This window comes from Megalobrama amblycephala, linkage group LG16, assembly GCF_018812025.1.
Source record: "Megalobrama amblycephala isolate DHTTF-2021 linkage group LG16, ASM1881202v1, whole genome shotgun sequence".
Taxonomy (NCBI): domain Eukaryota; kingdom Metazoa; phylum Chordata; class Actinopteri; order Cypriniformes; family Xenocyprididae; genus Megalobrama; species Megalobrama amblycephala.
The window spans coordinates 2,557,533-2,583,013 of record NC_063059.1 but is presented as its reverse complement, the minus strand read 5'-3'; the positions used below and the strand labels follow the sequence as shown (position 1 = coordinate 2,583,013).

Below are 25,481 nucleotides of genomic sequence, written 5' to 3'. Positions count from 1 at the left end.
TTCCAAACTTTTGGAGGGCAGTGTATATTTGGCCACATATCACTTTCTAAATGTGTTACTAGACTATTTATCTCAAGTTATTTTACCTTTAAGAATTTTTTTTTTAGAAGAAGTGTGTTTTGTCCCTAAAGCAAATCAGTATGTAGAATATTACTGTTAGGCCTACATCTTTAATGCAGTTTCAAAAGGCCATTGAAAGGAATATAAATATTATCCTTATGACTTTAGCCGACAATCAATATAACAGTGACAGTATAATATAGAAATGTCAGAAATAACTGGCAACAACAGAACATAAGCCATAGTAAATGGGTTTATTCACCTCTGACCCAACACTCTATTTCAAGGGTTTTTTTTCTTTCTCGACACTCTATTATTAGTGTTCTTTGTTTCACCAACATTACCCAAGAAAATATATATATGATGCAGGAGAAACATAATTTATTTCTATGGACTGTAACACCATGTCTATAACACAGATATTACAATGAGCACCCTTACCACAACTGAAACAGCAGAAGCATATTGGTTCATTCATGTTTTGTCAGAATGTCTGTTTTGAGATCTCTTCTGAGCAGATCACATGACCACCAGCCGTCAAAGATCTTCAACTTGTGACAAAGACATCAATGTTTTTACTGCTCAGAAACCGAGTATCACTAAACCGTGTTTCTGACATTACATGATCGCACCAAGAGCACAGATTCAGGCGTTTCTTCTTTAAACATGCACTTGTGGAATGAGTTCAAGGCCAGGAACATTTTATCCAGAGGAGAAACAATATGTGTTAGCCGTGTTAACAAAAATATCTCTCTACAGTACTTTATTTCTCCAATAAGAAAATAAAACAATTTTTTTTTTTTTCATTTAGAAACTTTCTAAAAGAAGCCATTTTGCAGTTTTGTATAGAAATGCAAACAAAACCAAAGACATACATAACAACCGATGCAATTAATGAACATTGTACAAAATAAAGTTACACATTGTAGAAAAAAAAAAAAATTAAATAATTCCATCGTGTCTATCCTACGATATCGAGCAATTATAAAACAATCTTGGGGTAGAAACACATATTGGACAACAAGCAAAGTGGTTAAAGGGCTGTTGTCTTCACCGCCCCTAAACCAGACGCCTTCACATGAGCGCCAAGAACAGTTATACCGAATAACAACAATAACCTAGTACAGAATAAAGGTTTTTGTCATAGAAGAACCCTTCCAAAAGAACCTTCATGGAACCATCAATGCCAATAATGAACCTTTATTCATATCAACATGTCTGGGTGAAATTTCACCTCAAAAATCAAAGAATTTATTATTTTTTGTTGTTATTATTATTATCCTGAAATGTGACCCAGACATGTGTTAGTGAGATGTTTGTAGTGAAAGACTGCTCTGTTCTGACATGGACGGCACACTCAGCCGGGTCTAGCGTGTTCAGTGATACCGCGGTAATGTGAAGGTGCCGGTGGAGAGCACGGCGCCGTTAATACGCCTCTTTCTGCGTGTGCATCTGCTCCTGGATCTTCTGCAGCATTTCCTGCATTCGTCTCAACTGCATAGAAGAAAACAACAAACAATCAATCACACTACACCAGCAAAACTCATCAATCAATACTGACCAATCAATGAGTCACATGATGTCGATCTCCAAACTAACCAATCATATTAGCCAGGCAAAAGTCACGTGAGCTGATAATCAATAACGCGCATGCCTTCAGTACGTGACATCCGTGATATTGACAGTGTTTGCACTGGAGATCGATGGCGTCGTTACGTAACGCGCGACATTTAAGCTAAAATTGATACTACTTCCTGTACATGCCACGGTACATTCAACAGTGCACGGCTTCATGTAAATAATATGCTAAAATATTCATGTAAATAATATGTTAAATAATTTAATTTGTGTTAGAATGTCAACATTTCCAGCAGTTGTCATTTCCTGATTAGTAATTAGTGAAAATGAACAAAAAGTACTGCACACCCAAAGAGGTGATTTGTGTCGTGACTGTGGAGACATTTATCAGGCTTTCATGCTTTGTTTTGTGTAAAGCGACTTCCTTGCATACTGCATTTATGTAAAGCCTGAGCCGCTGTTAAAGTTCAGAAAGAATGACTGGGAACTGGAATGAAGTCAACAAACCTGTGCAGTTCATGAAGAATCGTAAATGATAATAATGCAACACTCAGATGTCAACAATGATTGTGAAAAGTGTGTATGAATACAGAAATGCCATGTCAAATCATATCACCAGTGTTAACAAGACTTTAATCACAGACCGATTCCAGTGCAATAAATCCATAACAGACAGCAAAGCCTTCATATATATATTTTCTTCATTCCATTCCAACTTATATAATGCAGTAACTGCTTCAGAAAGACAACATGAATCTACTAATCTTCCAAAATATATACAAAAATACCATGACTGAAATAAGTCCAAAATATATTTTAGCCTATATTTGGAAAAATGTTCTACAGGAAAATACTGTAAAAGCTTTACATTACTGTTGGGTAATAAGATTTTTAGAAAACTGCAGGAAACATGTTCAGGTCATATTTCCCCCCAAAAAGAAAATGAAGTCTATATTTAGTAAAATGACAGTTGCACATTTCCCCCCCATATATATATGTATATATATATATATATATATATATATATATATATATATATATATATATATATATATATATATAAATAAAATATTGCACTTGCTAAATGAGTGCAGCAATATAAATCATTTAACACAATTGCTCTAAAACCACCACTTGTCACCATGGTTGTAACTCTACAAAAACCCACATTAACAGAAACTCTTCTAAATTAGCACAACAAAACATTAAATCGCTACTAAATCTCACACTTAACATTATTTTTTTCACAAAAAAACATTAGCATTTTAACACTTACTCTCCCTTTGGAGTGTCATGGGCAAAGCATGCTTGGAAATAGAAATCCCAGTTCAGGTTCAGTTAAACTTAAGTTTGTCTAAATTAAAAGAAATGAGTTCATAAAACTCAAAACAATTAAAAAGTTCAGTTTACTTAAAACATATCAGTTCTGTGAACTCAAAAGACAAAGAAAGTGCTAAATACTCATAAAAGTTCATTTAACGAACATTTGTTTAAATTAAGTTTGTCCTACTCAAAACAATTAATTATTTTGAGCGTTTTGAGGATTTACAATGATCATTCTCATTACTGTAATATATTATATAACAGTTTTATAATATGGTCCCACTTTATTTTAAGTGTCTTGTTTGATGAAAAAAAATTGTAAGATACAATGTACTAATTGTATTGATGTTGTATTAAACACTTTATTTTAAGGTGTCCTTATTACAGTGTAATTATACATTTAATTAACAACTATAGGGTTAGGTTAGGAATAGGGTTTGGTTTAGGGTTAGTTGCATGTAATTATGCACATTTTACTTTTATTACTACTATTATAGTTCAATATATAATTGTAGTATATGTTGTATTGAACTTAATTTAGACTGTATGATTTTACTGCAGTAATAAGAAGACTTTTTTTTTTTTTTGCATTGTGGTAGTTTGAATTTAGGGAAAATGTGCTTATTTGCCAATTTAAAAAAAATCCTAACAACAAGTAATAATATTAATAATCATAATCATTTTTGGGGTTCAATATACTACATACGCTGAACATGTCTTAGTAAGGTTCACCCATTATGCGATGCAGGATTAAAGTGCATCATGCCAGAGATGTGCAGGCTTTGTAAAGGCATTACACACACAACTGATCCTGAGCCTCACACACCATGTGCTCTAGTCTAACTGCCCGACAGCGCTCCGGATTCACCTACAGGGGCGCCAGTGGCACATATAACCACCGCTCTAGAGGGTTGGTTCACGAGGTTAAATATGTATCATGAAACCCTATCAGAAGCCGTCAGGACCCTCTGGGGTCAGCGCTGGGTTCGGGCTCTGATTGAGGATCCACACACGGCTCCGGCTCCAAATGCGGCTCGTGTTGTGGCGTTTGCTCATGTTGATCTTGGCAGGGAGAATGCCGTACCTCCTCGTCTTTCTCTCGGATGAGCTTCTCCGTCTCGTCAGTGACGCTGGGCACCATGGGAATGGGGAAGTCGGTGCCGCTCTCCCTGGTCAGTTTGCTGCTCGGAGCAAAACAGCACATGCATGCACGTACGGTCAGTTTCACCAGCAAAACAAATGCCATCGTTTACTGTAACCCCAAAAAGCATTGTACAAAAACATGGTACAGTTTGGTGCTTCATATGCAACACAGCAAACATCCCATCTAATATAAAATGAACATTCATTGTGTAAGGATATATTTTAAATTCTTAATGTGGGTTAATGACTTAATATTTAGTTGTGGGATGGGAAGGGACATCATTTAGTTTAATCGTAATGGTGTGACTTCCAATGTGAAGTGCTGCCGCTTCACGCTGGTCCTGTATGCTTTTTTTCCTTGGTGTGGTTGGGTAGCCTTCCTTTCTGTGGACTGTAGATGTGAATTCAATACTGTTCTGGCTAATGCAGATATATTGATTAAGTTGTTTGTTTGGGTCCTGAACAATCATTGGTCATGTACTCGTGTAACTGCTTTCAAATTTTGCTCCTTTGTCTTTTTGGATTGTTTTTGTCTGACTTCAATCAAACGGTTCCTTCCACATAGCTCTTCAGTACTCAACTGCTCAGGATTTTTTCATTTGAATCCAATCATCTATGTTTGGTGTAAACATCTTGGTATTTTACGCCACCCACGATCCATACACCATTCGTGGAAGACACTTTGGGCTTTTCACCCATGCTCCCCATAAATCTCAAAAGAAAAATCATATCAGAGACTGAGTTACATGATGTTTCCTCCATTGAATACCAAGCTTTGAAAATGGTTGGTCACACATCATTAGCTGTGATCTTAATCTATCGGCCTCCAAAATCCCATATTGATAATTTCTTTGAGATCAGTGAGCTACTTAAGGCCCTGATATACTTCAAGCAGAATAGAAGAATGAAATGGTATGACGTCATTTCGAACAAAATCAAGCCAAAATGAAGTTTGCTTGGAGTTTGTTTTGGGAGTTCGAAACAGCCAAAGCCAACTTTTAACGGGAAAGTTCACTTCGGCTGGTAAACACCTTTGAACCCCCATTGGTCTGTGGCGATTACGTAATAGGTAGGTGTGCTCGAGGGCTCTGTCCTGCTCCTTCATTTCCTCTGTTGAGGTCAGACATCTGTGAGTGAAAACATAAACACTGGAGAGCTGCTTTATAGAGCAAACTGAAGTGTAATTCTAATTGAAAGCATCACTGACACTGTTTTCTCATGTTTAATACTGTAAAGCTGTTTGGTTTAACCCTTAAATGCATAGCTCTGGTCTTTAGGATGTCATTCACTACCCTCTTCCTTATTCAGTTTTTAAAGTCAGTTTTTAACCTTCTTAGCCTCAATTAATTCATTATAAACAATATAAGAAAAAAATCATACAATTATAAGAGACTGCCTATTTTCCCATTCATTTTTTGTAAAAAAAAAAAAAAATTGTATAGGGTCGCTAACGACGCAAGGTGTGTAACAGTGCAAGTATATTTTTTCTGCGCAACAATAATCTGAATAAGTGCAATTCACCTTTATGAATGTTTGATACACAATAATGTAGAGACATTTCACTCATAGTTACTGCAGGCAGAAAACAAAGAATAGGAAGATCATCAGCAAAACTTGAAATGGTTCAGTGATTTACTGCAGAGCAAGTACTGAACACAATCAAGTACTGTCACTGTCACTTCAGAAGCTGTCAGTGACCAAAATATTGATTTTGAAGGTGTTGAAAATGATAGTTTTGAGAATATGTTTGAGGTCGCGAATCTGAGCCAGATGCTGAATGTACTGGGAAATGAGCTCTGACGACGACAGTGATGACAGTGTAAAACATCTGCTCAAACTGAACCCTTCCAAGCTCCAAAAGGTAACAAAATATGCTTTATTTCATTCTTCTGTAATTGTTACTCCAATATCAGGAGACTTTAATATTATCGCAACAGGTAGAGATCCACCCGGGTCACTAAAGACCCAAATATGTAATATTGATTGGTGAAACACTGATGCATTTAAGGGTTAAAGCAATCTATTGTATAAAGTGCAATATAAATAAACATGACTTTACTTGACTGGAGTGCCAAATTGCAGAGCTGCCGCAAACACATCCACATCGCTATGATCAGATGCTTTCTTTACTGCTGTCATTTTTGTTGTGTGTTTATTTTGTTACCGAACGGAAAGTGCCCAGCGCATATTTACATCTCATCTAAACGCCACTCTCAGTGGTGTCAGGATGTTCGCTAACAATATACCGCTGCAAAGGTATTTCCAATTTCTTTTTAACCCCAAATGAAGAATGAAAAAAGAACTTTGCTGTGAGTATATCGAGGCCTTTACTCATGTCTGTGCTAGATTTGTATCTGTTATTGTACTTGAGGACTTTAATACATAAAAAAATACTGCACAATATAATGAATTTATATCTGTGTTGGAATGTTTCAAACTTATTCAACATGTTCATTTTGCAACTCACTGCATGGGTCATATACTGGATCTTATCCGTAGGATAATTCTGTGTTACTGGTTCTGCCTTTGCTTTCTCTTAACACATACTTTTAAACATTAGCTTGAGTTTTCCAATATGAAAAAAATGCCCTCCTACCATACAATCATTTTTGTAAACTCATCGTCTTTTCCTCTTTCCACTTTTTATGATGCAACTTCCGAACTCAAAGCTATGAACGTTAAAAGTCATTGCCAGGAAAGACTGAACATGAAAACTGGACTTGTTGTGCATTCTCTGGTATAAACAGATTTTTTTTTCTGCATAGCTCTCACTGCCACACTCTACTCATAGCTCTCTTCCACCATTAAGAAGTCTACATGCAGAGCTAAACAAGCTCCCTAACCCTCCACAACATGCCATCTCTGGCTCTGGTGAGCTTGCATCCTTCAGTTTTACTCAGACAAACTTAAGTCAATCACTGATATTATTGCCAAAGATTGGCAGCTCACTCAAAATATTCTCTCTCTGCTTTCATCTTAACTACTCCTGCTATAACTGATCTTATTATGAAGTCAAATACACATCCGTCACTGCTCCTCTGACACATGGTGTTCCTCAGGGTTCAGTTTTTGGTCCATTACTCTTTATCATCTACATGCATCCTCTTGGTGAGATCATACATATCCATATAAGTTTTGACTTCTACTCATTTGCGATGTTATTCTGTATGTACAATGTTATAAAATGTAATACATGTTTTGGGGATATCACACACTGAAACTTCTTAAATTGAATCATAACAAAATTGAAATATTGCTGATTGGCTCTGCTACACCAGACAAAAGAATGGACCTGTGCTTTGAGATCGATGGGGTTCATGTCAAATCCTCCTCCACAGTTCTCAACTCAAACAAGCGCTCTGCTTGCATCACTCCCATCTGTATGATCTTCACTAAGATACTCCTAACATTTAAGGCTTTAAATGGTCTTGCCCCTCCCTAAGTGTCTGACTTGCTTCACCCATATCTGCCCACTCGGTCTCTTAGATTGTCTGAACTTGGCCTTTTGTCCATTCCTAGATCTCAATTGTCTACTACAGGTGAAATCATTTTATGTTTCTGCCCCTATGCTTTGGGACTCACTACCCCTTACTCTTCTAAACATCCTCGGTCTACTTTCATTTGAAATGTATTTTCGATGATTTGTACTTGGTGTGTTGTATTGTGTATTGATTCTTTGTTTTCCTTGAAATGCACTTTTTGTAAGGCTACCTTGAGCCTTGGAAAGGCACTGTATAAATGCAAAATGCAAATATCTTATGTGACTTAAGTTTCCAAATACTTTTTGGGGCCACTGTTGTTCAAAACAAAAGCTGATGAAGAGTGAAAACACAGCTTCCGCTGCCTGAGTCGTGACTGCGTACTTGCGGTTGCGTTCTTTCACCACCATGCGGGTCATACTCTGGATGCATTGGGCTCTGTAGTTCTCGTAGTGGGTTTCCCGGGTCACATCCTTCAGATCTTGCATGTGTGTTCGTACCAACATGTTCCTCAACTTCACGAAGTCACAGTGTGCTGGGTTCTCCACTGTCCAACAAACACACACAAACACACAGTACATATCCAGTCTACTAAATGATCATAAACGAATTTTGTAACCCCTGTATGTTTTACTGACATAGTGGGGAACTTTTTTGAGGCGTGTTTGTTCATGAATCAGGACCATACCTTCTACAATACCCCAAGGGTACAGACGTCCTCGAACCCTCTTGCCTTTCGCTTCCACTACTGTGTTACTGCCGATCACAGCGAAGGGAATGCTGTCCTAAAGGAGGAGAACAAGCAAACTAATAATCTCAACAGAAATAGAGGTGCCACTATCCACAAATGGTACAAACTGGGCCTTAAAACTCTTATAAAAGAAGCCTTTTAGACATAATAAGAGCTATGTTATTACCTATTCATTGTATTTGACCAATGCAACAGGGTTGAAGACTTAGCCTCAATTCAGACTGGGAACAAACTGGGATCCAGTGCAGTTACAAGACACTGGCCACTAAACAGAAGCAAATGAAGCTAGGCTTTGACAGACAGAGAAGTAGTCAGAGTTTCCAAGTGGGCGACTGGCAGTGACTATTTCTGCATTGCAAGCACGGTTTACTAAGCCTTATTCAGTGGAACAAATATTGAGTGAAACCGAATATATTAATAGTACCCTGGATCGCTATGTCAAAATGCTTAAGTTGAAAGAGCGGGTGAAAGCAAAGCATGTCTAAAACAGCTGCTGTTTCAGTTGTGCTAGAGTTTTCTGCTGTAAAATCTGAAGTTGACGGCTGTGTTGGCCGTGATGGAGTAACAGAATCCAGAATACCAGTGGTTATCTTACTACATATCTTTATCTTAGAGACCTACGATATCTAACACTTTGCAGCCTTTGTATTGTAAAAATATTTTGAATAACTGTCAGTTTTTTTTTCTGTCTATAGCTGCAGGGACTAACAAGACCACGCTAACCAGCCAAACTCCTTGACCCACTTGTCAAGTTTTTATTAGGGTTGTGCACAAAATCTGGGTATCACATTTCTGGTAATTAAAATGAGTCCCACTGTATATTAATTGTCTTTAACTACTCTGTATTAACATTTAAATTAATCATTTGATACAATGCACTTATTGTTCAGCTGATGTTCATCTGTTTTTTTTATATAGCCAACTTATTTTCGGATCATCAGTCATCAAGGTGGATTAACACTGGCCACAGCCACAAAGATGCACCTTTAATTTCACCAAGATGATTGCTCTCAAAATACAAACAAACAAAACAACCCACAGTCACCATGTTTCAGGCCATTTCAAGTTTGATTTTGATGTGATCATATCCAATCATAGCATGATGGAGGCATTGCCTCCTCTCATGTGACTTTTCCCCATTCATTCTCAATTACCCCCCACCAAACCCACCGCGTGCTTTAGGGGGTCTGTTATAAGTCAGTGGGTTCAGGGGAGGCAAGCCTTCGCTGTAACTTTACCAGCGGGTGTCGCTGTTGGACAGTGTTATATTACAAAAATTAGTGACTATTAATGTCACATTTTTTAATATTTGTGTTGTTTTATTTTTGTAAAATGGATTATTTCTTTATCCAATTATTTGAGGCACTGCCTTCCTTGTCTCATCAGAGGAAATGCCCCTGATTGACGCTACCCTTACCTCTTAACCCACCCTTAAACCAAACCATACCACCAAACCTGTCCCTAAACTTACCTGTATCCACCTCAATAGCAGCACAAGTGCTTTGCAATTGAACACAATAAGTACATTGTACTATTTTTTTGATGCAAGTACACAGTAGTTAAACACACCTAATATAAAGTGGGACCACATTTGTCTCTACTACTAATATCTCACAAAACACAAATCTTTCTTTCACTGGCTCAGGACATGATATGTGAATAACATCTCTGAACCTTGAGCTCTTGGTCTTGCTGTTTGAAGTCCTCATCCTCATCTGAATCACAGTCTGGAAACTGGTAGATCTTTATTCCGTATTGTTCGATCTCCTCTCGAATCTGCTTGAGCACAAAAGGTTTTAAATAAGCTCATGGCACTTACACAAACAACACGCAACGGGTTTTGACAGCTCGAGCACTTGCCTTGATTTTCTTTTTCTTGACCTCCATTGGTGTGAGTGTGTCAGCTTTAGCTAGTACAGGAACAATGTTGACCTTCTCATGAAGAGCCTTCATAAACTCCACGTCCAGAGGCCTTAAACTGATGCAAACACACGGTGACGATAATCACCACACACAACAGCACAAACTAGAGGTTTGCCAGCAATTTATTGTTAGCTGTTTGATTTCTGTCATTGGTGCTAGACTAACTGTGTTTTTATGGTGGTGGTAGGTGAAATGACAATAACAACAAGAAGAACTTGTTGACTTGGTTTGCTTTCCTGTCACAATCAGACATGACCAGCAGAGGGCATAGATGCATTGTGGGAGCTGGTTACTTTTTAACTGGCATATCACTCTCTGAGATGGATCGCATGACTGACATTAAAGTAGGACTGTTTTTTTTTCTTCGTCCAGTAAAAAACAAACAAAAAACGCCTATATACTGTATGACTCTAATCGTCATGATCCTGGAACTAGTTTTTCAGACAAACATCAAACAGTTGATGTTGTTGCTCTTCAAATAGAAAATATATATAAAAGCCATTATGGACACAAACACGTGGAGCAAAAATAAGTGATGTAAAAACCGCATTTGGACTAAATGGAAATGCATGTATGTCACATTAAAGTGAGTGAAATATGCATTATCAGATGGCTTATGTCTTGGATGAAAGCATGTACTTTATCATACTATAGAGATGATCCCTCTTTAGCTGACAGATCAGCCCTTATGGAGTTTGAATACCAGCTCCAAGCCTTGAGCTTCAACCACTACACCACACCACCATAAAGAAGTCAGATAGGTCAGATCAGATCTGTGTTTATAACGCTGATGACGCACATACCCGTGACCGAAGGGTGAAATGAAGTAGAGACAGCAGTGCACTCGGTTATCCTGAATGTTCTTGCGGTTCAGTCCGCTCTCATCTCTGAAGTACTGCTCAAACTGTTGGTCTATGTAGTCTGCCACTGACTTCCAGCTGAAAACACACAGATACAGCACTGATAATCAACCTCACCAGACCTCTGAAGAGCATACCTGTGTCATATTTCACTACAAAATCAAAAGAATAATTTATGAAATGATGCTCTGCATAAAGAAAATGAAGCCTGTTTTGACCACTTTTTGTGACTAGTGAATGAAATACTTTGTCAGCATCAAGTATTTATACATCATGATAGTATTGGTGTACTGCCTTATAGAGCATTTTATTTAAAAGTAACATGAATCTCATGAGATTAGCATGCATCATGTGACTGTATGTAGAATTAGAAACCCTAAAGCCCTTTATGTACCATTCAGTGTTATTGACAGCATCCCCGAATCCTGGTGTGTCCACGATAGTGAGCTTCAGTTTGACGCCCTTCTCCTCAATGTCCACTGTGTGTTTGGTGATCTCCACTGTCTGAGTGATCCTCTCTACCAACAAAACAGACGACATCACAACACAGCCATCAGAACATGTACAGCAACACTCACAGCAAACAACCGCGAGAGATGAACTCACCTTCAGCATTGAGCAGTTTTCGGTCTTTGTAGAGATCTGTAAGGAACAGACTGTTGACCAGAGTGGACTTTCCTAAACCTGACTCTCCTGTGAGGAACAAAAACTTCATCATCAATGACACCATTGATATTAAAGGAGCAGTTTAAAGTTTAAAAAATGACAATTTTGTCTCACATCATGTGCTCGATTATGGCAAAAATCATAACCAAGATTTTTTTTGATCAATATTGAAATCACAATTATTTAACATGATTATAAGTGGGTGATACAATCGAAGTCTTATTTCACGATAGGAATCATTTTAAATATCAGTGAAATTTCACAATTATCGACACATCAGCAAAAACTAATACTAGGTTAACTAATATAAAAAAAAGTCCTCAAAATAATTACAGAAGACAAGTAAACAGTCAGCAATACAATAAGAACAAAGAAACTAATTACAAACAAAAATAAATAAATAAATAAATAAATACAACAGAACGAAAATTAAATTAAATGAACCATGTTTTTCAGGAAGATGTACAAACAGTGGTATTAAATAAAAATCAAATGTAAAATAACACTGCATAGTCTTACTGTACACATTAAAGGTGCCCTAGAATGCTTTTTCACAAGATGTAATATAAGTCTAAGGTGTCCACTGAATGTGTCTGTGAAGTTTCAGCTCAAAATACCCCATAGATTATTTTTAAATTAATTTTTGTAACTGCCTATTTTGGGGCATCATTAAATATGCGCAGATTCAGGCTGCTTCCCCTTTAAATCCATGAGCTGGCATATGCAAATATTGGGGGTGTACATATTAATGATCCTGACTGTTACGTAACAGTCTGTGTTATGTTGAGATTTGCCTGTTCTTCGGAGGTCTTTTAAACAAATGAGATTTATATAAGGAGGAGGAAACAATGGTGTTTGAAACTCACTGTATGTCATTTCCATGTACTGAACTCTTGTTATTCAACTATGCCAAGATAAATTCAATTTCAATTCTATGGCACCTTTAAATATAAATTAATCCTTATTACATCTTACATTATTCAGTCAAGAGCAGTGAGTGATTTTCCTGTGTCATTCGTTGTCTGATTATCATTAATGACAGACTGCAGCAGGAATATTAGGCTGCTGTCACTTTAAGAGATGCACAGATCCAATATACTGTTACACACATGTTTTCTTTCTGAACTGTATATGTTTACTAAAGAAATATCCAACTGTGTTTACATGAATACTCTCCAAAAAGGCATTTTCTTATCAGAAGCCCATTTGCTTATCTGCGTTTGACTCCGACTTGGATCTGGAGAACAGTATCTCTTTTGCTGCTTAATGCACATTTAATAACACTGTTTAATATCAAATAAGTCCCGCAGTTTAGAAATGTTGAGATGATGTTATTGTAGTTCTAGACTACATGTGAACATGCATTTATTCATCTCACAAAAACATTCAGTATTCCTCAAAATGAATAAAAACAGTGAAATGCAATCTCAGGATTTTACACAAACCTGTAATAATTAACTATATTAAATTACACAAATATACTTTATGTATTTAATCTCACTTTATAAACCAATGTCTTTGCTGCTGACATTCAATGATCTGATTCACCCATACTAATAAGCAGAAATGACTTTAGATTAGATTTAGAAATAAGAGTGTTAAACTTTCTCCTGTATCCATTCTTCTTTGGTCCAGAATCACAGCACAGCTGAAAGAATTGTTTGAGCTGCGCCCTCTACTGTACAGGTGTAAATATGCATTTCCTTCAGCCTGAGGCTTATTCATTTCACTTTTGGTGTGAAAGGGCCTTAACATTTGCCAAAAACAGAACAGTTTGTTGTTATTAAAAAACAAACAAGCAAGCCCAGCCCAGGTGAGAAAAAGTAACGCAAAAGTAATGTAATGCATTACTTTTATTAAAAAGTAACTAAGTAACGCAATTAGTTCCTTTTTTAAGGTAGTAACACTATATTGTAACGCATTACTTTTAAAAGTAACTTTCCCCAACACTGATGGGGGAGATTTTCAGTGAATATCAGCTTACATTTCAGTCTGTTCTTCACACAAAACTATTATGTGCCTCAAGAAGAATGCTTGAGTCATATGAACTACTGTTATGATACTTTTATAGTGCTTTTTTTGCCATTTTGGGGCTCGACAACCTCAGTCCTCATTCAATTTCAGTAGGTGGAAAAGAGCAGCATGAACTGTTTTTGAACAACATGATGGTTCACTAAATTATGGGTGAACTAAACCTTTAATATAAAGAAAAGGAGAACACACTATTTTACACAGTTTGTTTTGAAGTTAATTACCACAGTTGTGATGTTGAAATTACCTGCTACCATTAAAGTGAAGTCAAAGCCCTTCTTCACAGATTTGCGGTGAACCTGATTTGGCAAAGTAGCAAATCCCACATATTCCTTGTCCTGGTCCTACCAAGATATAACAAAGAAAGAGAGAGACAGAGAGAGAGGGAGGGACAAAATGATGAAGAATATTAAAATCACTAAGCAGATATGACAAATGTAATATATGTATGTATATAAATATATCTAAATGAAACATTCAAATAACAACAACAAAAAACAATAATAAAACCCACTAATAAATGAACAAATATATAGTGGATATCATAGAAAAATAAATATAAAATAATAAAAATTCAAAAGTCTAAAAACTTCAAGTTCATAAGAGCAATGAGCCAAGAAACAACAATGTTTCAAAATTTAATCAGCATAGTGAAATGTCAGCGTTCAGTTTGTAGGCGATATCTCTTATTATCATAAGAGCTGGCAGGAGCTGACAGACATTGTGAGAGTTTCTCTCTGGGAGGCAAACCACACGTGCCAGGTTTTGGCTTGAACTGAATTAGGAAAGATGTGGGGTGGAGTGTCATAAACCCATAAAAGGGCTTTATGCCTTTAATTATCATCTTTTACAAACATGCTCTAGACCGCCAACAGGATCTACTTAAAAACATGCCATTAAAATGTATATCCATCCTCCCAACAAGGAAGTGACAGATGAAACAATCTCAAGAATGAAAATATGGTTCCAATTCAGAACAAAAAACTATGCGAGGTAACTGTTCTTAGACACCCAATAGCTACTGAGATCCCTCACAAAACAGCCCTGCGCCAGTAGTGTGATATAGTGATGGTAATGTCATAGTACTTTGATATGTACCATGGTACTGAAGGATTACCATTCCTGAAAACTTGGAATAACAAAGAATACCATGGTACATCCCAACATGTGATTCTCATGGTTGTTGGGAGTGATGTTTCAAGGTGTTTGTGCACGAACGCTCCTGACGTAAATCAGACCCTCTCTACCCCGGCGTTCATTACCTCAACAGATTCATAGGGGTCAAAGCGACCCCAGGGACTTTTAGGCCTGGATGGGCTGATGGGAGACGGCAGGCTAAAGTCCACATGGCCCCGCTGAGCCCCGTGCTCTAACTCTCCGGGGCCCCTGGGTGCCGCCGCGGGCCTCAGGAAGGTAGGTGTTCCTGGGGTGTGAGGCCTGCTGTGAGCCTCACCCTCACTATCGGCCTTATGGGGCCCAGGGTGGGCGAACGGGTGGCCCTCTCTGGGCGGGTGATGTCCCATGATGTGCTCCAGCTCCGAGTCCTCCGAGTCTTCCTTAGGGAAGTGCTGAGGTCAGGAGGGGATCGGGCAAGTTAGGGGTCGGGCCAGAACATATGGGCAGGTGCAGAAGCGGTTTAATATGGGAAGTTAAGGTCATGGAGAAGAGAAGCAAAAAGAGAATAGACCATTTAGTGGTTAGGTACAAAACACTGTGCATGCCCTTGCAAAATATTACCATGGTAAATACCCATTTACTATAGCAGTAACCCAGTCAATGAAATCTCCTTCAGTGAAACGTTTTGGCAGAAACTAAGGTTACCATGGTAAAAGTTTGACAAGCCTTTAAGAATACAAGAAAAGCACATTAGTAGTAAAAGGAGTGATCCTGAGGAAGAGCGTGTCTACATCACTGCTGTTAGTGTCCACACAAGACGAGTGACATCAGACACAACACAGATGACACTGATACTCCCTGCCCAAGAGCTGCTGGATTGATAACAATGACAGAATAAATGCAGTTGTGAAAGGAAGGAGTAAAGATTCCTGCTCCACAAACCCCTATAGAGGAGTCTTTCCACAGCAGATTGACGAGACACACGACACATTCAACACATCAGCCGTGCTGCAAAGGGCCATGGTTAGTTTATGTTCTTTAATGAGCTTCTGACAAGCAAACTTAATGAGTACAACGCTAATAAACCCTCAAACATCACTGACAACCATATCTAACGGCATTGCTGTCATTAAACTCTAACAATGACCTAGTTGTCTTGGGAAACCTCTTCAGAGAAGGCCATGATGCAAAACTAAAGGTTGCACGTGATAGTTGGGCAACGTGACCCTCTCAGGTTTCCACTGTTCTGAGACCTGTCCAGATAAATAATGCAGTGCAGTGCGGTGAATCCGTGTTTGAGGTGCAGGCATGATCTTGTACACTAGAAAAGTGATTTTATAATCATGGTCATATGGTCAATCTGTTGCCACAACCTGGAAGACACAAACTCTGAAATGAGCAGATGTCCTTTACGAGTCCTGCCTGCTGTTCATCTCTTCACATTGAATTTCCATCCTTACTCCAAATCACTTGTCCTACATAGGGTCGCAGGGATGCTGGAGCTCCCAGTGTCTCGAGTTGAAGGCAGGGAAACATGCTAGACAGTTTATTTCAGTTCAAAATGTTTTTTTTTTTTTAAATGCAACAAGACTCTTTGATTAGCAGACTGGATATTCAGAGGTATTCCACTGCTTAACTTGGTAATAAATATATCGCTATTTGCTATTGCGGTGTAACCTTTATTACATGAACTTTAACTGGCATTACAGAAACGCATTTGCGATTGACTTAAATAGCTATTTGAAAGTGAAAGTGACATGTGAAGGCAACTCATCATTTGTCCTCTGGATTTAACTCATTCAAGTTAGTGCACATACATTAGGACTATTGAGTCGTGAACACACACACACACACTGCGAACTGTGGACACACGCACCCGGAGCAACGGGCAGCCATTTTTTGCTGTGGTGCCAGAAGAGCGATTGGGGGTTATGGGCCTTACTCAAGGACCTGCAACCTTCAGGTTACCAGTCTGACTCTCTAACCATTAGGCCACGACTGCCCCTGACTGCCCTGTTTGACTGATCATTTAACATAATTTCTGTCCTAGGTGATATCACTCGAAAGGGAAACTCATTTCAGTTATTACATTTTGATGAAAGATTATGAAGACATTCCTTAAAGGGGACATATCATGGAAATCTGACTTTCTGTGTTTAAGATTTCGCTCCCCTTGTGACGTAGGAAGGGGATCTTATTTTTAATATTACCGCCCCTTAATCTGCACGTTTCCACCCACAGTGCCGCCATTTTGTTTTCACAAACGAAAATGGTGTACCAGTTCTAACGCCATGGCAAAGCATGCTAACTGTTCTGTCGTTGGCTGCACAGACGAGCACTGAACACTATTTCGAGTCTCGTTAGCTTGGATAGCCTGCAAGTTCACCCTGGCTAGCTCAATTACTAAAAAAGGAGCGTTTCTGTCCGAGCAATATTTTGGAAAAAATACTAGACAATTCACAGCATTTGATAGCAATCATAAGCGTTATCCTGGTGTCTATGGCTCTGTTTGGCAAACAGGTACACAATGTATGGGTGTCCATACGGGTTTTGCACAAAAGATTAACATGACGGCACATGCTAGTGGATGAGTTGAATCAACTCCACAGCAACTACATAAATTTATCCACTAACCATTCAGAAACGTCCAGTTTCATTCTAAAAGTTGTAACTTCTTCCTGAGTCTCTTCCATCAGTGTGACTCCGGTTTGAACAATGTAAGGCTGAACACCGTTACTGACAATCCTCATTTTGGCTGCGTGAGATTCTCCAGCTTTGTTGTTGTTGAGCTGTTAAAGCTCCGCCCTCTTCTGGAAAGGGGGCGGGAGCAGCAGCTCATTTGCATTTAAAGGGACACACAAAAACTGTGTTTTTGCTCACACCCAAATAGGGGCAAATTTGACAAGCTATAATAAATGATCTGTGGGAGTATTTTGAGCTGAAACTTCACAGACACATTCTGGAGACACCAGAGACTTATATTACATCTTGTGAAAAGGGGCATTATAGGTCTCTTTTAGGAACAGTATACGTTGATAAATCGCTAACAATAAGAAGGTAAGAAACTAAGAAAGTAAGGTCAATTTCAAGTTGACTTTAACAAATAGTTAAAGTAAATATTCCTGCAGAAGAATGGTCCACATTTAAGGGCAGTCAGTGGGACAGTATCCTAAGAGGTCAGAGGTCAAACTGACCCAATAAAGTGGGAGGAAAGGGAGGGAGGTGCACCAGTACCTTTTCCACTTCATGCATCCTGGGCTCAGGTGACGTTGGCACAGAGTCCTGCTCATCTGATGCCGAGTCGACCTCACGGTCACTGTCCTCCATCGCTACTGGGGCTACTGTACACTCTGCCATCTCCAACCACAAGAGGCAGGGAGGAGAGGAGAGGAGGAGCACGGCGGGTACAGACCGAGAGCGAGGGAGGAGGAGGGATGTTACATGGGAGTAATGTTTGGTGGAAAGGATGGTGAAGGGATGAGAGAAAAAGAAAAAGATGAATGATTACATTAATGCAACAGGTCTTGATGTAGCCAATGGACATAAAAGCAGAAGATGCTGGTGCACAGCACAGCTGGCCACTGGAGATACTCTCTGGATCATCAAGTATAGATGATTTTAGAAATGTATAGAAACATTTTGTAGTCAAAATGAAGTCAAAAAGCACCACATGATGCCAGAATGCTATCACATTCAACTTTGAATTTGTGAGCACACATCTAACCAAATGTTTTTGTGCAGCAATGAAACAACTGAATGTCAAATGTCTAATGCTCACACTTAATTCTGAGGAAACCCAATTCAAGAATTCAAGTTGAACAGTAAACAGAAACTGATTTTTAATGAAAAAGGGGGCCTAAAAATAAAAATAATGTCACAGGCCCTGTGAATTTTAGTGATGAAAATGAGTATTAGTCTTTTTTTTTTGTTAAATTATGATGAACATCACAGTCTGATGGCTTTAATCTTCTAATTAAAGATGCGGGACTAGAGATTATAAACTCAATGTCTTAAGTTATAATAAATAAATCTAGTGATTCATAACTATAATGCTAAAACAATAGCAATGGTGATGCTTGACTTGACTAACAGCACTAACAAAGAGTTTCACAGATTAGGCGACAGTGACCTGCTTTCCACCACATGAGAGCTACAGAGATCAATGTTCAATCTCCATCACCATGGGCTTCACTGGCCTATTTCAATCACTGCTCAATACTGAAAGCACGGCCTCCAGAAACAGACTGGACAGTATAGTGCCAAAAAGCTGGCTTCCTGTGAGGTGATGTGATGAAAATGTTGAAATGTCTTCAATGGTAAAGCATTATTCCTCAAGTTTGTCAAGTCAAGATTTCAGCTCAGCCTACTTGGACATACAGTGTCATACAGTTCATATTATTGAGACGGTTATATCATGAGTTATATTATATATCTACCAGGAGCATATCAACAGCAACATCCTCTTATGCAAATCTAAATTAAATCTGTTCTCTGTTTGGTCTTGTGGAAAAAAAAAACTAAGCAGAATAAGATCCAAAATAAAATAAAATGAAGGACAGTGAGCCCAAAAGACAATTCTGATGCCCATATTCCACATTCATCCCAACATGCAAACAGAATCTCACCTGAAACGCCTCTGGAAGGATGAAATAATCTAAACTTCTTGCCTTGTCGGAGCCAGCTCCTCATTCCCTTTCCCACTCAAGACCCGGTGGCACACTCATTAGCTCAGGCTTTTATACCCTGACAGCCAGGGACGCAGTGCCCTTCACTGCATCGAGCTGCCCCGCTGCCCCAGGGCACCAATCAGCAGCGGCCTCCACCACAGCGCTATCGACACACCGCACTAAACCTGACCCAGGACACCACTACATTCACCAGATCCACACAGCACACCGCCATCATCTCCATGGGTTTCATGATGCTTTATGGGGAATGAATGACTGTTCTGTTGTTGAGGGAACTGCTCAGTTAGTGGGGCTCCACAGATCAGTGCAGCACTTTCAGTGAGAAGCAATGGCATTTGGTTTCATTTACATTAAACCTGACACACCCCAGTTTCACAGACAAGGCTTAAGCCTATAGTCCCAGACTAAAATGTATGATTGAGCTGTTTTAACTGAAATCAACATGCACTGACAAATCTTAAAATATTTCAGTTCCATAGTTTTTATCTCAAGATGCACACCAGTACTGTTTTTTTTTTTCTAAGGCACATTTATAAAAGCTACTTAAACATCCTAATCCTGCTTTAATCTAAGCCCTGTCTGTGAAACCAGGCCCAAGTTTGTAAATGTGAATGAGTAAATGAGTTAGTTTCTAGAGCAATTGTTGAACTATTCTTTTGATTACTACTGAGTTCAGAGTCTTACTCATTGTGGAAAATGTGTCTGTGGTAAGAAGGCAGCCGCGGGCTTGAGGTAAAGTCAAGTGTGTGATTATAATCGGTATTAAAGTCTTAACAGATCTCAGTCGCAGCAGAGAAAGATTTAAAGAGCAAGATTAAGGAATTTCAGAGCATGTCCCAGATCTTACTACTCCCTCTAACTCTATTTCTGCGTCTAAGAAACAAAAGACTCAGATATGGGATTATAGAAGTCCGCTCTCAGTGTATTCTGCTATGAAATAAAAAAAAGCACTTTAAATTAATATTTCACTCAGTTAAAACACATTTATTTCAAAACATGGTAGCTAGAAATCCATAGTTTACCATAGCAAGGCAATATAAAAAGGATTAGTTCACTTCAGAAATAAAATTTCCTGATAATCTGCTCACCCCATGTCATCCAAGATGCTTATTAAAGGTTACAATTAACAACAGAGCCCAAAATATTAAATTCAGTTCTTTTTTTCTTCTTCTTTTTTTTTTTAGATCTAATAAAAAAAAAGAAGTAAAATGCACATTAGGAAGGTTTGGCATTAACTTATTTTTGAAATATGTATCATTTACACAGATAACTTCTTTTCATGACAAATTTATACATATATATATATATATGTATATTAAATAATTAAGACATTACTAACAGCTAAAGTAAATATAATGAATATATATACACAAGCTAATATAGGTCATATATTTAGTGAAACGCTCCTCTAGAGTTCATTTCTCTAGTGAACTAACATGCTGTGGACACTGAATGACTTGCCTGAGGTGAATGTAATGCTACATGAGATATTATTCTCAAGCTGTTTTATTGATGTCTTTCTGCGGCTGAAACACTGATTGAGAGATTACATGTAAACATGTCTATGCATAGATTTTGTCCTTCTGCACTTTTTCCTGTTGTGGCATTTAGCAAACAGTGCTGCATTACTGCTCACTGTATTGGAGAGTGAATATCCTGTGACTGACTGTATTCTTCGTCTGACTACATGCACTGAACCATGACGTCCGTACCGTGACGGTTCGAGATGAATACATGTATCGTTACACCCTACTGTCCATTGAGCTGAACTTGTATTGAATAGAGTGCAACAGTTGGATTCTGGAAGTAAAAACTCCATTAGTTTTCTCCTATAGGGAAATTATTTTTTAACAATAACTTACAAACCTTTATAGACAGACCTACTGTGAGCTACAAGGTTGCTAATTGATGGTATTTGCTTCAGTTGAAGCCGTCAGCCTGCATTATTTCTACTTAGTTTTAAAATAATTGCATTTAACAATGGAATTTCTGGTGAAAAACTACATTGCCCATTATGCTTTGCAGATATAATAAAAAAGATATATATAAAATATATTGTTATATATCAACTTTTTTAAATAAATAGTTTTATATTTCTAACTACTTTTTTTTTTTGGTTTATGGCTTATAACTCTATAATGATTGAAAAAAAAATACTTTTTTTGAAATCCCTATAGGAGAAATGAATGAAAAAATAATTCTTGAACTGATGCCGCGTGATGCCCTGAACTGATGCCCTTTACAAAAAAAAGGTAAAACAACAATGACGGACAAGGTTTTCGCACAACGTCACGCGTGATCTTTCCAACATGATTACGTCATGCGTGGAGCATCACAGAGCAGTGCAAGACAAGCATTTGTGGTTAAAATGTATATAATTGTATTTTTTTTTAGAAAATGGCCAATGGTTTCTCTAGATAAGACTCTTATTCCTCGTCTGGGATCATGTAGAGCTCTTTCTGAAACTGACATTTGGACCTTCAACCCGTTGAACCCCAGTGAAGTCCACTATATGGAGAAAAATCCTGGAATGTTTTCCTAAAAAACCTTCATTTCTTTTCCACTGAAGAAAGAAAGACATGAACGTCTTGGATGACATGGGGAGAGTAAATTATCAGGAAATTTGAATTCTGAAGTCAACTAATCCTTTAATGCTATAAGTATTTTGTGTGGAAAAATTGATTTTTCAGTTTAGTTGTTTCCAAGTTGACAAAACATTTTAACCAACATTATTATTTTTTACCAAATTTGGCAAGTAAATATCTGTACTTATTGGTTTAAAAAAATTACATATACAGTATAGTCCAAGAAGATTCTCACATTCTCTCATTAGGGAAGCAACATTGTCATTTATTGTTTTTTTGGGGAATTTTCAAAAAATAATTCCTTTAAACTTGACAGCATCTTATAATGCAATGGCAAAAGACATTTGTCAGATACTGTCCATAAACCAACAATTAAAACTCAAAATCCACTCTCTCAAAATCCTTAAAAAAAAAAAAAGGCTTTAGCCACTGCATGCATCTGTTTGTTTATCAAACTTAAGGGAGGAATCTAACATAACACCCATGTCTGGTTTAATAAAGTATGCCAAATTAGCAAGGTTAAGATTAGAAACGTCTCTAGAGCAACCACAGAGGGCCCAAAAACAATAACTTCAGTCTTGCTCTCATTAAAGTTTAAAGTGATCTCAGATCTAATGACACACACATGCAGGAAAGCAAGAATTCAAAATCTTTCCTTTCATTCTGTTTCAAAGGCAAATAAACTCAAGTGTCATCTGTCAAAGACTATAGTACTATATTATATTAGAAGCACAGAAAACATCCACCTTTCAGTCGGTGAAGAAGAAAACAGGTCATTCCTGCGCTTGTCTGTCAGGTCACTGTGGTCAGATCTGCTCATCCACGCATGAACATCTCAGCTCATCTCAGAGTGTGTGAATCCAGCTGAACGGCCCGCACAAACACTACTGAACCAACCCAAAGGGGAACGACAACTGCAGAGGTTAAAGGCTCAAACTGTTACTAGGGTACCTGCTATACTTTTTAATAAATAATAAACAGAAAGCGAGCAACGTGAAAACACTAAGCTGCGAGTTCACAGAGATTGATGTGACTGAGAGCCGCAGTTCAGCACGCCCAACACAAACAATGAAGAGCTCTACTGCACGATCAAGCTCGCTCTTACACCGCTTCCAAGCTGCCGTTTCTATATGATCAAATATTTTCATGAAGTTGACCTCCTGAAGAATGTAACACTGTGACTCTTTCCACATGTTAAGCGATGGCTCAACCAACAGCATGAGATCCAGATGAACTGTCATTGGGAGGTCAGAGTCGGACCTCAGCGCACGCCAACAAAACTACTGAAGACCCTGTACATTAGCATGGACCTGTTCGGTTTGACATGCGCTTCACATAACCTGTACTTCAGCAGGAGTGACGACTGATGTGTTTGCAGTGAGCTGTAGGTGTGAGTGTGTGTGACAGCAGCTGAGTGTGTGTCAATGGAGCTGTTGTGTGAATCAGCACAGCGGAGCTCTTGTGTGTGTGTGTGTGTGTGTGTGTGTGTGTGTGTGTGTCAGACTCCAGTGAAAGTCTCGAACAGGTGCACAATATCAAAATGATATAAACATATACATGAGCAAAAATATTAAAGTGACAAATTCATATGTGAAAATATATTTACAAGCAGATAATATTATGTAAAAAAAAAAACCATATCAGCTAATCATTAATAAAACCATATAGACATTCATGCATTTTCCACAAAAGCATATATTCATGAGAGCTGATCAGATGCATCCAGTTTCTCACATCCATGTCTGATGAAATCCAACCAAAACATCCTCACAGCTTGACTGAAACATCTGGCGGCTTCTGTTGCTGCAGTCAGCAATCAGCTCCTGTTATTCACAATTTCTGACTCTTTCTCAAGATCCTCCGTCACTGTAAATGCAATGCAAAGTCAACATCCACAAATTCAAGTAAGTATGCAGACTGCAGACATACCTCAGAATCGCTGTTGACTTCAGAGTTTGCTGCCATTATTACTGATGGAGAGCAAAGGATCAGTGTTTAGAGAGAGAGAGAGAGAGAGAGAGAGAGAGAGGCCACACACACACAAGAAGGCACATGACCCACTGACTGTCTGTCTGCATCTCCATATAGCTCGTTTGCATAGCCACACCTCCGGCACATGCATCTCATGCCACTGTGAAAGCTCATTTGCATAGCCACACCTCTGGCACATGCATCTCATGCCACTGTCAAATCTCATTTGCATAGCCACACCCCCAGCTGTCCATCATATACAGGTCGTCGGCTGGAGCGTTTGTGTGCCAAAACTGGTCTTACTGATCATAAAGAACTGTATACTAATCTTATGCAATGCTATCTGGAGGTTAGTTTACACTAATTTAATTAGGGCCAGCGAAGGAAATACAAATTTCTACAACTTTCATCCTAATTAAAATTTACAGTTTATTTCTAAAATACTAGAGAAATCTGTTGCAGCTCAGGTTTCACACTACCAAACAATTTGTTTGAAAATTTTCAATCTGGCTTTCGTCCACTTCACAGCACAGCACTGCAATTACTAATGATCTGCTTATGGCAGTGGATTCTGGACAGCTGACTATACTTATTTTGCTCAAACTGAGAGCGGCCTTTGATACGATCTCACATAACATCCTCCTAGACAGGCTTTATCTTTCTGGTCTTATCTTTCTGGTCGCACTCAGTTCGTACAACTCAAAGCTTTTAGATCTGAGCTATCTCATGTTACTGTTGGTGTTCCCCCAGGTTCAGTCTTGGGGCCTCTTCTGTTTATTATTTATTTACTGCCCCTGGACATATTTTCAGAAAGTATGAAATTCATTCATACTAATTAAAGGGTTAGTTCACCCAAAAATGAAAATTCTGTCATTTATCACTCACCCTCATGCCGTTCCACACCCGTAAGACCTTCATTCATCTTCAGAACACAAATTAAGATATTTTTGTTGAAATCTGACTCATCCATAAAGGTACTAAAAACATATTTAAATCAGTTCATGTGAGTACAGTGGTTTAATATTAATATTATAAAGCAACGAGAATATTTTTGGAGCGCCAAAAAAACTAAATAACGACTTATTTAGTGATGGCGGATTTCAAAACACTGCTTCAGGAAGCTTCGGAGACTTATGAATCTTTTGTATCGAATAATGATTCAGATCACGTGTCAAACCACCAAACTGCTGAAATCATGTGACTTTGGTGCTCCGAACAGCAGATTCGACACACTGATTCATAACGCTTCCTGAAGCAGTGTTTTGAAATCGGCCATCACTAAATAAGTCGTTATTTTGTTTTTTTGG

General features: G+C 38.2%; 1 protein-coding gene across 1 annotated transcript in view; it reads right to left on the bottom strand.

The window, feature by feature from the left end:
• Positions 1-295: 295 nt before the first annotated feature.
• septin4b (septin 4b) overlaps positions 296-25,481 on the bottom strand; it is a 76,107-nt gene continuing 50,921 nt past the window's right edge. Inside the window, exons 3-14 of the mRNA XM_048159723.1 lie at positions 18,165-18,287; positions 15,077-15,382; positions 14,062-14,158; positions 11,724-11,810; positions 11,512-11,635; positions 11,061-11,195; positions 10,195-10,312; positions 10,009-10,110; positions 8,272-8,368; positions 7,968-8,130; positions 4,046-4,142; positions 296-1,554 (exon numbers count right to left, since the gene is read on the bottom strand). Coding sequence (XP_048015680.1) covers positions 1,486-1,554; positions 4,046-4,142; positions 7,968-8,130; positions 8,272-8,368; positions 10,009-10,110; positions 10,195-10,312; positions 11,061-11,195; positions 11,512-11,635; positions 11,724-11,810; positions 14,062-14,158; positions 15,077-15,382; positions 18,165-18,287 — 1,518 coding nt within the window. The 3' untranslated portion in view covers positions 296-1,485. The remainder of the gene's footprint in view (positions 1,555-4,045; positions 4,143-7,967; positions 8,131-8,271; positions 8,369-10,008; positions 10,111-10,194; positions 10,313-11,060; positions 11,196-11,511; positions 11,636-11,723; positions 11,811-14,061; positions 14,159-15,076; positions 15,383-18,164; positions 18,288-25,481) is intronic.